Source organism: Nuphar pumila, chromosome 10 (genome assembly GCF_984573655.1).
Source record: "Nuphar pumila chromosome 10, dmNupPumi1.hap1.1, whole genome shotgun sequence".
Lineage (NCBI taxonomy): Eukaryota > Viridiplantae > Streptophyta > Magnoliopsida > Nymphaeales > Nymphaeaceae > Nuphar > Nuphar pumila.
Window position 1 is genome coordinate 75,611,385 of NC_143258.1, and position 17,217 is coordinate 75,628,601.

General features: G+C 36.4%; 1 protein-coding gene across 2 annotated transcripts; it reads left to right on the top strand.

Annotated features, from left to right (window-relative positions):
• Positions 1–1,161: 1,161 nt before the first annotated feature.
• Positions 1,162–16,006, top strand: LOC149826860 (uncharacterized protein At5g64816-like). 2 transcript variants are annotated; one of them, XM_090020151.1, is made up of 2 exons: positions 1,162–1,768; positions 15,902–16,006. In XM_090020151.1, exon 1 carries the CDS (start codon positions 1,375–1,377, stop codon positions 1,741–1,743), a length of 369 nt encoding a protein of 122 aa, XP_089876277.1. In that variant the 5' UTR covers positions 1,162–1,374; the 3' UTR covers positions 1,744–1,768; positions 15,902–16,006. The 2 variants fall into 2 exon arrangements, with proteins under 2 accessions (XP_089876277.1, XP_089876278.1); XM_090020152.1 differs by lacking the exon at positions 15,902–16,006 and adding an exon at positions 5,276–5,303.
• The last annotated feature ends 1,211 nt before the right edge of the window (positions 16,007–17,217 follow it).

The following is a 17,217-nucleotide window of genomic DNA, read 5'->3' on the forward strand; positions in this document are numbered from 1 at the left end:
AATTATGGAGATAGACATTGGAAGCAAGAGGTTTTTAGTTGAGTAAGAGTAAGACAGAATATATGGAATGCCAGTTTAGTAAGCAACGAAGTAGTGATGGGAGTGTAGTGAAGCTTGGTGAGCAAGAAATACCGGTGGATGACTGTTTCAAATATTTGGGATCTATCATTCAAAAGTATGGAGAAATTGATGGAGATGTAAATCATAGGATAAAGGTTGGGTGGATGAAATGGAAAAGTGCAACTGGACTGTTGTGTGATCGTAGAATGCCATTGCGGTTGAAGGAAAAGTTTTATAGGACGATAATTAGACTTGTTTTACTATATGGTACGGAATGTTGGGCTGTCAAGAGACATCATATTAAAAAAAATGAGTGTAGCTGAGATGCGTATATTTAGATGGATGTGTGAAAATCCAATAAAAGACAAGATTCGAAACGAAAAGATACGTAAGAAGGTAAGTGTTGCATCCATTGAAAATAAGATGAGAGAGAATCGTTTACGGTGGTTTGGACATATTCAGCGAAGGCCTAATGATGCTCCAATTAGAAGGATGGAGAAATGAGAAAATATATTAGTTAAAAGAGGTTGGGGTAGGCCTAAGAAGACTTGGATAAAGATGATAAGAAAGGATACAAATGCTCTGAACCTCACCGAGGACATGTCATTGGATAGAAATGATTGGAGGAGAAGGATTCATGTGAAAGACCCAGAATAATTTTCTTTTTTGGTTCATATTGCCGACCCCAATTGTTTTGGGATGAAAGCATAGTTGTAATTGTAGTTGTTGTATGTTTTTTGACAAAATGCCACATGTAAAAATATGAAACATGTTATTCTCATTATAAGTTATGAACGATATTTGTGACAAATCTTGAATACCAAAGCATTTATCAATTTCATAAACCAACTTTTTCACCTGTTTGGAGTCTTTGGACAAGCACAGTGATCCTATCAACCCAAAGTTTTTTGCCCGGGTCCGAAAAAGGATTTGCCGATTGGGTAAATCACCTGTTTGGTTCGGATCCGAATCTTCCCAACCTAGGGTAAGTCGGTAAATGGTAGCCAGCCAAGTCAGGATCTGAATGTTGGACCCAGATCCAGACGACATTCTCTCTCTCTCTCATAAGAAAAAAGAAAGAGAAAAGAGAATCTTGGGGTAGTTCCATTTTTCTCTCACCTCCTTCCTTCCCTTCCCCTCCTCTAAAATCCCTTCCTTCCCTTTCTCTCTTCTAAAACCCAATGAGAACATACACCACAGAGACCTCCTGCAAGGGAAATTTGCTGAAGAAGAAAGCACACCAATAATAAGAGAGAGAGAGAAGGGCCAAACTTCCAAGTTGGGAAGGGGTCTCCGTGTAGAGGAAGAAGAAGGATGGTGGATTTGTGGTGGATGGTGATGGGGGCGGCGATACCGGCGGTGGCAGCGGCGCAGGCGGCGAGGATGAGGAAGAGGAAGGCGGTGGAGGAGCAGAAGATCAAGAAGAAGAGCTCAGAGGACGTCTTCGTGTGCGAGAGGGTCTGCACGTCCAAGCGGATGCTGAAGAAGGTGGGGGCCTTCTCCAAGGACCCGACTCCGGACACCTGCGTCACCGTCTGCGGCGTCTCCGAGCTAGACGCCTGCTCGGACGCCTGCGCCCGGACCGTCTGCGTCCACCCGCACCACGTCCCCAATTGGAACGACGTCTGCCTGCGGAGGTGCCAGAGCGAATGCCTCAAGCTCTCTTCTTCCCGAAACCAGTGATCCTGAAGATTCTAATCTTTTCTGGGTTAGTTGGTTTTTTATGTTTGCATTGCTTTTCAGGATGGAATTGAGGATTAATGTTGTTGAGGTTCGAATTTTTATGTACCACGATGGATTTTATGCGTGGTTTGCAGTAGAATCAATGACATAAATTCGAATTCAGGGCATTTCTTTTCTTTTTCCTTGTGCGAAAATGGTAGATATCTATGTTCTTCTCAGTGATTTTTCATGGAATTGAGTATGCTTTTCTTATTTTGATGGGAAATAGTGGTGTTTGTGGGTTTTGTACCGTGTTATAGTCGGCAAATGGGTAGTCGTTTATGGTGTTTGCTTATGTAAAATGCTTGGTGTCTATGGGCTCTCTCTCTCAGTGAGTTCCATATTTGGTGGACGGATGATCATTTGTTGAATCTTTTCTTCGCATTTTCTGTTGTAAAGTGGTTCGTTTTCTTTGTTTTTAAGTCCATTACTACATTGTTTCATTGATTTGTGATGAAAAATCATGTTTGTGCTATTGAATTGTTACCTTGCTTGATTAGAAAATATGGGTTCTGTAAATTTCATCATAGTGTTTAATCAGTCCCTGGGGGTTAATTTTATTGGAATGCTTAAGTTCAATCATCCATGCCTTTTGGTACTCATATAGTTATTGATTTTGATGTCTTTACAGCACCTGAGGATTGGATAGAATCCTATTCTTCCATGATAGATTTGGAAACCATAAACGAGGATATAAACTATAGCAGATTTCATGGAAGCTGATTGGTCATGGAAAACGAGGATGAAATAATTGAAAATTTTAAAAGTTGAACTATAAGAAATTTTATTTTACAATAAAATTCTTAGCAGGTTCAAGGCATATTAGCTCTTTCATACTAATTTTGACATGTCTGAAAATTGTGATGCATCCCGAGAGGCCCCTTAAGGAGGAGGATATTGGAATGTGGTTCTCCTTAGCCTAGCGGGCTTTGCAATTCTTCGGTTGTTCATCGCTAGGGCTCTCATTTTTTGCGCTTCTCATCCTTATCTTCGAAGTGAAGTAACTTGTATCTGTATAAGGCAGCTTATTTTATCTTATTGATTATGTTCACAATATGTGCTCATATATCATACACCAGTTATTCTTTGCTTGGTCTCACTTTGTGATTCGGCCATTCTCCCTAGTCAAGAAATCTTGGATAGCATTGATATCATAAGGATATTGATGTCATGAACTGCTCAATCTCTAATATGGTGGAAGACTTGTAGATTGAGGTTTTCTTTGTTCAATAGTTGGGAAGGATTGACTTTGATCTGAAATTAAACATGTTAATCTAGATATGTGTTTTCCAGATATCATTTGATTATTGTTTTGGCTATGGAGTTTCTTTTCAGCCTCCTGGGAGTTAGGTTAGGCACTTCCATGTTTTTAAAACCTTCTGTGTTGAACCCAATGACACTCAACTCAACTTGGCACTAAACCCAGTCAACCCAGTGGATTGATGAGGTTCTTGGCAAAACTCACCTAAGAATTGCTTGAGTTGACTGACTCGCCGAAATAACCAACTGGGTGACAGGCTATGTCACCTAGGTACGGGTACGGGTACGACACAGCAATTTCCAAAAAATGTGGGTACGGGGACACGTCTCTCTCTCTCTCTATATATATATATATATTGAATATAAAAATATAAAAGAAAGTTAAATGAAACTTTTGAAAAAGAGGAGGAATTTGATATTTTGAATATAAAAGAAGTTAAAATGAAATTTTTGAAAAAGAGGAAGGGCTATTGAGATATTTTTTCTTTTCTTTTTCTTTTCTTTTTATAATAAAAAGAAAAGAGACCCCCACTGCCTTTCTCTGTCTCTCTTTTCGTGATCCCTGAACAAGAAGGAGCACGAGGAGGAGGAGGAGAAGATGAAGGAAAACCGAGGAGGAAGAGGAGAAGAAGAAAGAGAATGAGGAGGGATATGTTGGTCTCTCTCTCTCTCTATATATATATATATCTTCTTATATATATATATCTTCTTCTTCTCCTCATGCAATCAAAGGTGGAAAGGGTTTTGAAAAAAGGGCGTCGGGTGAAATAACGAAAACAAAAAAAAGAATGAGAGAGAGAGAGAGAGTCGAAGGTTTTGGGAGAGTGACCAGGGAGAGAGAGAGCATCGAGGGTTTGGGGGGTGGAGTTTACTTTATGTTTTTTTTTTTTTGAGTTTTGGGTTTGATATAGACCCGACCCGACCCGGCGCAATGCGGGACCCAACCCATGGCGTACCTACACTGTGCCCAGTATCCGTACCCGTGTCGACACGGGTACGGCAGCCCATTTGGCATGTCGCGGTAACATAGGTGACTGGTTCACTTGTTTGTGTGTGTGTGTGTGCATGTTGCAGAGGGGGAGGGGGCAGGGGAAGGTGTGTGTGTGCGTGTGCTGAGTCAAGTTCCAAGTCAAACACGGCTGCAGAGTCCTGATTATTTGGGTTTACCTTGGGTGTTTCATTATGACTTTTTTTTTTCTTTACTCTCCCAATGGCTCTTGGACCATTTGTAAAGTTTGCCCTTATATTTGACATCTATATGGTGTGGCCTCACTTGATCTTCATAGACTTCTATGATGCAGTGCACTTGTAACCTTGTATTAAACCTGATGATTAAATTGGGTTTTTGATAACCAAGTCTGTCATCAAACACTTTGTTTAGATTTAGAGTTTGAAAAGGTTGAGGTTCGCACATAAACAGGTATTCCTTTAAACTTAGGAGTGTTCACATAAGGTTTTAGAAGAAAATTTTTATTGGTGATCCATACTTGAATGAACTTGTAGCAACCTTGTAGTAAGCTTGGTGATTACATTGGGGGTTTGATAACCAAGTCTATCATCAAACACTGTTTGGATTAGAGTTTGAAAAGGTTGAGCTTCACACATAAGCAGGTAAATTGTATTGGTGATTCAACTTGACACAGACTTTTCCTCCGCTTTCTAGGTTTTAGTGTGGCATATGAGATGACCGACTTGATCTGTAGCCTGCATTCATGAACCTTATCATGTGCAAAGTGTTGATGATGTCGAGTCTGACAACCCTTGTTTGATGCAAGTGGCTAGCACATTTAGTTAATTCTAGCTGCTGCTGCTTGATTTTAATGCTATCCTCAGATGGGATGTCATCCTTCTCTTATTTTCGAGATTTTATTTTGCTGCATCCTTTCTGCTGGCAACTCGAGTTGTGTCATTGTCAAGGTCTGGATGAGTTGAGTTTGAATTATCAGTTCATTTGCTTCTTACAATCTTGTTGCTCCCAACTGTGTGTGTGTGTGTGTGTGTGTGTGAGAGAGAGAGAGAGAGAGAGAGAGAGAGAGAGAGAGAGAGAGAGAGAGAGAGAGAGAGAGAGAGAGGTTATGCCTTCTACATGTCCTCTTGCTATCTTTAATTCTGTATGATTTTTTTTCTACAACTCAAGATCATGTTGAGTTATCGAAAATGATCTTAAAGTTATGTGATAAAGTTGAATTGTTTAGAATGTGATCTTGGGATTTTACTCTGCTGGGTGTGGCAGCCATAGCTCTGTAGGACTTACCAGCGGCAGGTCTCCTGAGCCAGCATCTGTTTCCCATGTTATAAACATAAGAGTTGAATTGTTTAGAATGAGGTAGAAGACGAAGAGGTTTGTGGCTTCTATACAAGATCCAGGACAGTGATATCTTGAGCCTCAATTGCCTTTATGTTATATACTTGAGTGTTAAATTGTATCTCACATATATATACATATACATATATAAATATATATATTTTTCCTTATGTAAATACCCACTAGGGGTAATATGGTCATTTCACTCATTCACGCATATTCATTTTTGAACATGCCTTTTTCTCCTTTTTTTTCTTTTTATTTATTTTGAGGTTGGAGGGGTCCACCATATAGGCGTTGGACCCTCCAACGGTCACAAATGTGACCGTTGAAGGGGCTCCAACGTCTATATGGAGCCCTTCCTTGGGTTCCATTTTGCCTATAAATAATGGGGTCTTCCCCCTTGTAAATTAATCTTTTTGTAAGAGGTTCTCTTTTTCTTCAATAAAGTGATTTATTATTTTTTCATGCCTTTGTGCATGTATACTTCTTTGTGAGTGTTCATCTTGCCTTTGTGCACATATCGATCCATTGTGAATCTAGTGCCTTCGTGCACATAGCTCTAGTGAAGATATTTTTACATGGTATCAAAGCTTGGTCTCTAGAAGAATAACTTGTGTATTGTGTTATCACGGTGGTCATCTCGAAAGTCGTACCTACACTTTATTCTTGTGTTTTGGCATGGAGAGCTTGAGCAATCTGCATCTAGTGAAGACGCGCTACATCAAGTAAGCATAAAGAAGACCCGTTGTGGTAAGTGTTCTATTTGATTAAGGCTTCTTTTATCTCTAATATAAAGCTTCTCAATGGCCGAAAAAAACTCCCACTTTTTCCTTGATTTCAAGCTTAATGGGTCAAACTAGCATGTCTGGGCCAGTAATATGAAAGCTCACATCAAGGGTAAGGGACTTTAGGGTTACATTCAAGGTACGATTCCGAAACCTAGCCTAAAATTACTATAGTGGAAAAAGAGAAAATAAAGGTCCTGGATGGAGATGAGAGAATAAAAACATTTGAAGAATATAACAAAAAGCATGAAGAATGAAAGATGAAAAATTACAAAATTCTCTTATGAATCTTCTCTTCGGTTGAGACTAGGATCAATACAAATATTTTGAAGTTCAAAAAAGCGTCTCAAGTATGGGAATATCTTGAGAGAATGTATACCTCAAGAGATTTGTCCCACAAATATTATCTTTAAAAAATGGCTTTGACCCTTCAACAAGGCGAATTATCTATTAGAGAATATTTCACCGAATTGTCCTCTATTTGGGATAAGCTTGCAATGCTTGAACCAAAGTGGAGTGGAGAAGCCATTGAGCTTCGACACAAACAATTGGAAGATGGTCGGTTCTTTAACTTCTTGAATGAGCTTAGACCCAAATTCGAACAAATAAGATCTTCTCTTCTATCTTCTTTTACTTCTCCACCTCTTGAAAATGTTTTTACTAAGTTAAGTGGAGAAGAAACTCGTATGAGAATGAGTAAAACCTTTTCGAGTGTTCTTGCTATGCCTTTAAACAAAGATGAAGATGCCGTTTCTAGACCGGGGAATAACTTGAAAACATACAAACCCTCTCATTTTAAAAATCAAAATCAAGGAGCAAGAGAAAATAGTGGTCAAAGTGGAAGGTACCAAAGAAGAGATTGTAGCAAAATTATATGTCATTTTTGTAAAGAACCGGGACACATCAAACCGGTGTGTCCAAAATGGAAGAAGATGGTGGTCATGTCCACAACATTTCAACCACATAAAGAGGAGGGTTCATTTACTTCTACTAATGGAGCTTTATCCCTAAACCAAATTATGGAAGCTCTTCAACTTCTTCTCAAGGGATCCATTTCTGGGACCGCCATGTCAACATTCTCTCCTCCCGGTAAGACTTCTTGGCTTTTAGATTCGGGTGCCTCCTTTCATATAACTCCAAATATTTTTTCTCTTTCCGAATATACAAAAAATTTATCTCATTCTTTTGTTTCAACTGCGGATGGAGCTTCTTTTGAAATCAAAGGGGTTTGAAATTTTGAAAAACAAGGCTTTTCTATTCCTAAAATTAGATTTATACCAAAATTAAAATTAAAATTAAATTTGCTTTCAGTCTCTCAACTCTCGGACCATAGATGTGACATTAAATTCTTATCTAATAAATGTTGGATACATGATCGCCGGTCCGGGAAGTTAATTGAGGAAGGCTTTAGGAAGAGATAATTATACTCTGTGAAATTTTTTCAAATTCCAAAGAACTCTTTTTGTAATGTTGACCAACATAAAGATATAAATGTTTGGCACAGGAGACTTGGGCATCCCAATGTCATTAAGCTTTCTTATTTACATTTTGTTAAAGATCTTTGTAAAAATGACTTCACTTGTAATGATTGTATTCTTGAAAAAATGAGAAGCTTGCCTTTTGAACAAAGATCTATGTTTTCAATAAAACCATTTAAACTCGTTCATTGGGATGTATGGGGATCAACACCCGTTATATCAAAATGAGGGTTTGCATATTATGTTATTTTTGTTGATATTACTCTAGATATTGTTGAATTTACTTTCTTAAACATAATGTCACATGATGATTAAGAATCAATTCAATGAAAATTTAAAGATTCTTAGAACAGACTCCGGAGGTGAGTATCTCTCTGATGAATTAAAAAATTATCTTGAAAATTATGGAATTGTTCATCAAAAATCTTATCCTAAAACACCTCAACAAAATGGTTTAACTGAAAGAAAATATAGGCACATTATTAAAACTACTAAAATCTTACTTATTTTTCTTAACATTTAAAAAAGATTTTGGGTCGAGGCAGCTCTTGCATCCGTTTATCTTATAAATCGTATTCCATCAAAAAACTTAAATAAAATCTCTCATTTTGAAATTTTATATAAAAAAGAACCCGACTACAATAGGTTGAGAGTTTTTGGATGCAAATGTTTTATTCTCAAGGATAAAAACGGCAATCTCTCACCAAAAGCCATTCTTTGTGCATTTCTTGGATATTTCGAAACTCAAAAAGGGTTTAGATGCTATGATATTAAAAATGATAAATGATATGTTTCTAGGAATGTAACTTTTTTTAAAAATGTTAGTGGTTTTGAAAAATGTGAACCTCATGAACAAAATGTAGATTATTCTTTCTTATTTGACTTATTGTCTAGAAATGATGATATTTTTAGTGACGATGGATTCACATATAATGATCTTAGTGATAATGAAGTAGAAGAAAATAACAATTATTCTCATCAATCTACCAATCATCATATTGAAGAAAGAACATCTAGTGATCCTATCACTTATACACAGAGATAAAAGCATTTTTAGAAGTGCAATTGAGAAATATAGTGAACCTAGTGAATCTACCTCTTCACATGATGTAAATCCTCAAAGAACCGAAAGGACCAGAAGAATTTCTTCTAGGTTTATATCCTATGATTTCTTCTCACCCAAATATAGAGCTTGTCTTAGCGTCATTCACTCGTATGTAGAACCTAAAAACTTTGAAGAAGCCAAGAAGATTGTAGAATGAAAATAAGCTATGGATAATGAACTTAAAGCTCTTAAGAAAGCTAAAACATGAGAATTTCAAAATCTTCCAAGTTGTAAGAAAATTATAGGGTGTAGATGGGTTTTCAAGGTCAAGACCAAGAGTGATGGGTCTCTTGAAAGGTATAAAGCACGTCTAGTTGCTAAAGGGTATAGTCAAGAATATAGTATAAACTATGATGAAACCTTTGCCCCGTTGCACGTATGGTTGCCGTTAGATGTCTTATTATCATTGCCTCAATTAAAAAATAAAACATTTATCAAATGGATGCCAAAAATGCCTTTTGAATGGTGATCTTGACGAAGAAGTCTATATAGAAGCTCCTCCAGGTATGGAGATTCCTAAAGTGAAAGTACTTTGCCTAAAAAAAACTCTTTATGGTTTGAAACAAGCCCCCAAGGCTTGGTGATGCAACTTTTTCAATAAAACATTTTAAAACAATATTTTCAATAAAAGCGTTTGTGCAAACTGTGCATCAAATAATAAAAACCGACTCACACTAGTGGTGAAGTCCGTGTCGAACTCAAGGAATGAGAAAAATACTTTGTATTCCATAGAAAAGTTAAACTACTCTTTATTGCTTTGAAAATAAAAATCAATTAATTAAATGAGAGTGCAGCCTTTGCAGAGGGCTTAAAATAAAAATAAAATGCCTTATTACAAACTCAAATTGAATTAAATAAAAAAAATCTTAATCTAAAAATAAAGAGGAAAAGTCTTCAGTGCTTGAGCTTTTAGTCCCTTATTGTTTATTCAGTTGCTTATTGTCCTTTCCGTATTCTGAGGGCTGCCTGAGGGGCTCTGAGTGCCTGAAGGGCCTTTTTAAGGGACCTTTTGGAGACCTCAGAGGGCTCTTCGGGGGTACTTTCGAAGGCTCACCGCATGTCTAAACGCTTCTCTATGAGAATCAAAAGACAAAACACAAAGCGAAGCACAAAATCTCACAGAAATTTAATGTTAATTTCAGCTAAAAATAACAAAATCATGAATTAAACTACCTTGAAATAACTAATTACGTGAACTATGAACTAACTTATAACAAACTAAAGTGCTAAAAGACGAAATAGCAAAAATAACTAACTAAAAATAACGTAATTTGTAACCAACTAATAACAATCTAACTAAAAGACTCAGGAAATAAACTAGCTAAAAATCAAGAAATTAAAACTAACACATGGCTGGGCACATAAAGTAACTAACTAACTACTCTAGTATGGTATCTAATTATTTAATTAACAAGATCTAACAAAAAACTAACAAAGCTATATCATCTAAATGAATCAAGAAAGTGCTAGCTAAAATAACAAGAATCAATTACTTTGCTAATTCAAGGAATAACTAAAAGACAAAAGACCATAACCGATTAACAAAAAAATTCAACTTGATGGGCTCACTACCTAGCAAATAACAATTGTGTTGTACGAAACTTTAAACTGATTAAAAAAAACAGAATAATAAGCTAGCTAAACGAAAATGAATTAAAATGGATAGATCAAACAAAACCAGCTATTGCTACTAATGAATTTGCCAAATTTGAAATAATCATTAAACTGACGTGAACACATTAAGTTAAACTGGCTGAATCAAACATTAAGGTTGTAGCAAGGGTGGGGATACATAATTCTGCTAAAAAAATGATAATGGCTAAAACAATTGGATTGGCTACTATTTATCAAAACTAACACGACTTAGGCTAACGTTAAACTAGGAATTAAATCTGGAGTTACGTGATTTCATTTAATCTAAGCTACCTAATTAGCTTGACATTGACTGCTGACAATAAAAAATTAAACTACACTACTCAGCTGAAAAAAAAATAAAGAAAACAAGCAACAACTATTGATCTAACCAATTAATCTATGCTATTCTAATACTAAAAAAATTTAATACTTCAAACAACTAGCAAACATAAAGAGTTACCAACATGAAGTAGACTATTATCCTACGGACAATCACGTGATTAATAAAAAAAATGTCTAACTACGCATACCAACTCAAATAAAAAAAAAACAATTTGGTATAGAAACCAAGAAACTCGACTAAGCCTAGATTAAACTATTCTATTTATATATATATTTTTTTATATTTTCAGATGATAAATCTAAAGTAATCTAAACTAAATATGCAGAATATGCAATGATATGATTTATGATATGCAAAAACTAAAACTATAGTGAAACGAGGAAGAAGAAGCAAACCGTACGATCTGCTTTCGATGGAAGGGTTGAGAGGAAGAAGGTGGTCTTTCCCGCTGCAATCAAACGAACTCCGCTTTCTCTCTCTGACAGAGGGGATGCGAGGAACCGACGACGACAGAGTTTAGAAGAAGTATTGAAAAGCATAAGAAGCAAGAAGAAAGAGGTAGGTAACCGATCGATCGAACAAGGGGGAGAAAGGAAGAAGGGAAGGCAGAGAGGGGAGAGAGAAGGGGGGGGGGGGGCACAGGCTAAAGAAGGAAAAAAGGTTTTTCTCTGACCTCAAGGATTCTATTTATATTGTGTAATTAGGTTTTGAGAAATTATTTTAAAAAGAGTCCAATAAATTTTCAATATTTTGAAAAGGCCTCTCTTTTAAAAAGTAATTTCTAAAAACTTAATTATTCTCCCCTAATTACTCCAACAAGGTTTAAATTTGCTTAAATTTCAATTTTGATAAAAATGTGAAAACCTTCGCAAACAAGAATTTTTAATCAATTATCGCACATGATCATGCATGAAAATGTATGAATTTATGTATAAAAATTATGCATGATCACTTGGTATGATAGATTTAATTATGTAATGTTGGAAAATGGATTTTCTTCATGTTTCACTGAAACAACTTTGTTTGTCAGTAAATCCAATGCAGGGATAGTGATTTTATTATTGTATGTCGATGATATGCTAATAACAATTGATGATGCTAAGAGAATTAAGAGCATAAAATCTATATTAGAAGATCAATTTGAAATGTCCGACTTAGAATTCCTAACGTATTTTTTAGGCATTGAAGTTGTCTATTCTCATAGAGGTTATTTTTTATCTCAAACTAAATATGTGTTTGAGATTATTGATAGGTCAGGAATTACAGATGATAAAATTTGTAAAACTCTCGAGGTAGTAGGAACAAAGATGAAAATTGATGATGGGATTCTTCTAAAAGATCCCACTCCTTACAGGAAACTCGTTAGATCTTTAATGTATCTTAGTATTACTAGACCTGATATTTCACATGTTATTCATATCGCAAGCCAATTCCAACATGCGCCTACATCAGTTCATATGAGTGCAATTCTCCGGATCATCAGATATATAAATAGATCTTTGAATAAGGGAGTATTTCTATCTTCTTCTGAATTGAATTTAATAGCTTATACTGACTCTGATTGGGGAGGTGATCCAAATAATCGTCACTCCACCATTGGTTTTTGTGTGTTTTTAGAAGAATTATTAATTTATTGGATATGCAAGAAGCAACAAAAGGTGTCACTATCATTTATTGAAGCTGAATACCGAGCCATGACAACTACTACTATGAAGATTGTCTAGATTCGTCAACTACTGAAAGATATGAGAATTCATGTTCAAGAGCCCACAAAGTTGTGTTGTGATAACAAGACTGCAATCTATATTACAAAAAATCACATATTTCATGAGCGCAAAAAGCATATAGAGATGGATTGCCACTATGTTAGAGAAGAATATTTGAAGAGAGTTATAGATCTTTCTTACGTAACGTCAGAATAACGTCAGAATATCAATTGACGGACTTCTTCTCCAAGGCGCTCTGTTCCTCTATATTCAACTTTTTCCTTGGCAAACTTTCAGTCATTGCGCCCTAAGTTTGAGGGGGGGTGTTAAATTGTATCTCACATATATATTCCTTTTGTAAATACCCATTAGGGGTAATACAGTCATTTCACTCATTTATGCATATTCATTTTTTAATATGCCTTTTTCTCATTTTTCTTTTCTTTATTTTGAGGTTGGAGGGTCCACCATATAGGCGTTGGACCCTCGCTCCAACGTCTATATGGAGCCCCTCTTTGGGTTCCATTTTGCCTATAAATAATGGGGTCTTCCCACTTGTAAATTAATCTTTTTGTAAGAGGTTCTCTCATTCTTCAATAAAGTGATTTATTATTTTTTCATGCCTTTGTGCATGTATACTCCTTTGTGAGTGTTCATCTTGCCTTTGTGCACATATCTATCCAATGTGAATCTAGTGCCTTCATGCACATAGCTCTAGTACATTGAGTTGATTCACATTGGAATTTTTCTTGTTTAAGATGAATTCACGAAATGCATTGTCAGTCAGTCATGAAAGATTGGTGGCATTGCAGTAGGGTTTTGAGCCCTCACGTAATTTACTGCTGTCTTGAAGATTTTTGTTTTTTTTGTTTTTTTTTTTTTTTTGGGGGGGGGGGGGAGAGAGATTGTGTACGTGCGTTGTTGTCAAAATGATTTCTCATTTTGTTAATATGAATTAATGTTCTCAAATAAGAGGACAGGTGTACAAATTTTCTGCTTGAAGATGGAGTGCATAGATTCCAATGGAGCTTTGTACTTGAAAGTTGTGGCCTCCTTGAGGCCTATGTATGTTGAGTGGGTATTTAAATTGCAAATTTCATGTTGCAGCATCACTAGTAGCATATATTCACCAGCCATGTTTCAATGATAAAACGCAGATTCAACTGCATGGCCTTACTAGAGGATGCACTATGAGACCGAAGTTGAAAACTCTGCATTTGATCTTAACAAGGGCATTCTTTGGTTGGCGTCTATTCTTGGACTCTTGGATATAAGGTTGCACAAGGTCCTGGAAATAAAACTTTAGTTCTATTTATGTATATAATACCAGAGAGCTGGTGAATGTAGGAGCTGCATAATGGGCGTCTCGTAGAGCGGAAGATATGATAGTTTGAATTATTTGTGATCTATTCTTAGTAAGAAATCCAGGCATTGTTTGATGAAGGTAGCAGGTTTGGAAGCAAATGCTGGGATATCAAGAATTTGACAGATTCTTGAGTTCATATCCGACACTTCTGCAAGTCAATGGTGAAATAAAGAAGGTTGTTGGCAACAGTGTTGGTTATGTTATTTATTTTCACATCTTTTTAGCATTGGACGACTTTTTTTTTTTTTGGGGGGGGGGGAGGGGGGGAGGGGTGAAACTAGGTTATAACCCTGTGGATTCGAATCCCAGACCTCCTGGTCATGTTACTGCGGCCTAACCATCCAGTTGTCTCATTCGCTCCTTAAGAAAGAAATTGTTGATAATCCATCCTTGACAAGATCTTTTTTGGTTCTTTCCCTTGAAAAAAAAAACTCACTCATTTTTTTCACTTGTTATAAACATGACTTTTCCCCTCGTGGAAATCAGTTTGAAAAGAAAGTTTTTTCAAGGTAAAATGGTTGCACCTGAAAGAGTGCAACTTTTTCTTGATTGATTCCCCCCCAAAATATTGGGACCAAGAAAGGGAAAAAAATCTGGGGATTTCTACCCCATTTTTTTTTAGAGAATTCTACCCGATTCATTTAAACAGAGTCAGGATGATTATACTGTTCAATTGCAACTTCCTGAATAAAACAATATTATCACCAATAATAGGATGCCCTTTGCAGTGGTCCAATTAGGTAGAAGTTGATAGACCTTTTATTTAGCAAGTGGAATCGCATGGGAAGTTGCTGGCTCTAGTGAAAGACCTTTGATTGTGGCGCGCCCTTCCACTTGAAAGCATGAAACCTATGGGGCGGGGACAAAATCTATCCTACCTAGGTCTGGCTCATTTTTTGTGGTGAGCCAAACTGAGTTTGAGCTCTTAATGAGCCTGAGTTAAACATGCTGAGTTTGAGCTGGCTTGTTTATAGAAAAAATACATTGTTTTAGAGCGAAGTGAAATAAGATTAAAAAAAAATACATGTAAAAATATATTTCTTACTACCTAACAAGGTTCTACAAGCCGAATACCTATTGTTCATATTCATCTTGTCAAGCCTATTTTACAAGTTTGAACAAGCTTTTTATGAGCTGAACCTCGAGCGGCTCAGCTTGTATCCCATCCTTAATCCTACCCGAGGTGTTTTGTCCCAAAATTAAGGGATGCAGAAGTTGGATGGGGGAGGTCTGACTTTTGGATCCCAAATTTATGAGACGCTAGCATCCTGGTGGCCCACGTCTGCCGAATAGAATGGAGTACCAAGTTTTCAGGGGAAACTTGCTCAATGCAATCAGCCTTTTTAAAGCAGTCTATACTTGAAAAATTCCAAAATTATTCATGTAAAACATAAAGTCAGAAGGATTGAAGAGCGCCGTTAACACACTCTTTACCTGTATACATTTGCTGCATAATTTTTATTCCTCTTTCTTCTCACCCTTTTCTCCCAGCCAAGATCAGGTGTCATCACATGGCACACTTTGAGTGCGCTTCTGCACCTGGCTGCCCCTCCATCTGATTTTGAGCCCCACAACTGACAGACTGTCAGCCAAAGATAGAGGGCATCCAGGTGCAGGATGGCACCTGATCCTGGCTCGCCAAATCACCCTTGCTTTCCTTTTTTTGCATTTTTTTTTGTTAAAAGTAGGGGGAAGGTGAGATCAATCACAGATAGAGACCCAGCAGCTGCCAGTCATGAGAGGAATGAAAAGGATATAGTAGATATAACTATTATTGATAAATAGGATGGCCACTCTTATGGTATTCTGATCATGATTTTTCTACACCTAGAGGTAATAGATGAAAGGAAAAGGCCTTAAAGTTTGAGGCTGATTGTGGGCGAGGGATTTCAATGCTCTTTTTTCTTTTAATTAAGAAAATCTTTCCTTTGTAAGACATTCTAGCAAACTTATCATTTGATGCTTTAACTAGTATTTTCAGGTTCATGTTGCTTCATGTTTTTTGGCTGCTCCCATTTTAGCTTCTAGTTCATCTTATGTCTCTTGTTTGGAGAGTTTATTCATACTCTTGTTTTCAACTCTAGTATTAAAGTTGAAATAGGTGTTAATAACAACTTATAATTTTTTTTCCAGGTATATGAATACAATGCGTGGTCACAAATTTTACGTTGTATTTGAAGGTTGTCGTAGAAGAATTTATCGAACTTGGGAAGAGTGTTATCTTGAAGTTAACAAATATTTAAGAGCATTGTTTAAATCAGTCACCTATACCCTTAAAGGATATTTCTTGAAGAAATTTTCAAAAGTTGATAAATCTTGAGAATATTTCAGGAGCTTAAAAAACTGAAACAAATATAAATAACAAAAAAAGCTAAAAAAATAATAAGTTTTGCATTATTTTTCTTTCAAAATATAAAAACATGTTTTAAAGGTTTTAAAATATAAAAAACAAAAAAACAGGAAATGGAAACTTAAAAAAATAGTTTTTTTTTCAAAAAATATCAAGATATTTTGTCTCTGACATTATTTTAAAAATATCGTGATACATTCTCGATATTATCAGCTACCTTGAAATAGCCGATAATATCACAATATTTTCAGTATAACGGTGACAGTGGTTTAAATCATACAACAATGAAGTAGAAGCGAAATTTCAACTCAAAGAGTATGAAAAGAAGATAAAAACATGAAGATCATGCAGTTTGGTTAATATGGCCACATGTATTTTTATTATATTTTTGTTTCTTGTGTTTTGTATATTGTGGTCTACATCAACACTCTATTTTGACCTACATGTTGGGATTGTCGTAATATGATCAAATTGTTGGAATCATCATCATATTATCCAGTCAATGTGTGTTATTCTGCTTAATATGATCCAACCACTATGTGTTATCCCCAACCGTGATCACACAATTATTTTAGTAGAAGGATTGGGGTGTCCCGAGCTGATCTTTCAGAATAGGACATGCACAGTGCGAAGCTCTACTGAGTGAAAAATGCATCGAGTGTAGGAATGTGCGATATGCATTCGCTTGATCAACATGCGGTGGTAGGACGACATGCGATAGGTGTCGGTATCGTCGTTAGTGCATCGCTGTGTGGCGGCACAGATGCATAGCATTGTTCTGTTAAGCAATGCCAATGGATCAGAGGATGTTGCTGAAATTCCACTAGAGGAGGGGTGAATAGTGAAATACGATAAAGATCGATAAAATAAAATAATCAGGCAATAAGGCACAACACATAAAACACAGAATTTATACTGGTTCGGTCAGTACCCAGACCTACATCTAGTCCCCAAGCAAACCACTTGAGCTTTCCACTATAACATCCGAGTCACCGGATAAATAGTACAACACCCTCTTCCTCAGAGGTCTTCTTCTCTCAACAGAGAAGGGGCACACCCTCTTCCACAGAGGTCTTCTTCCCTCAACAGAGAAGGACAA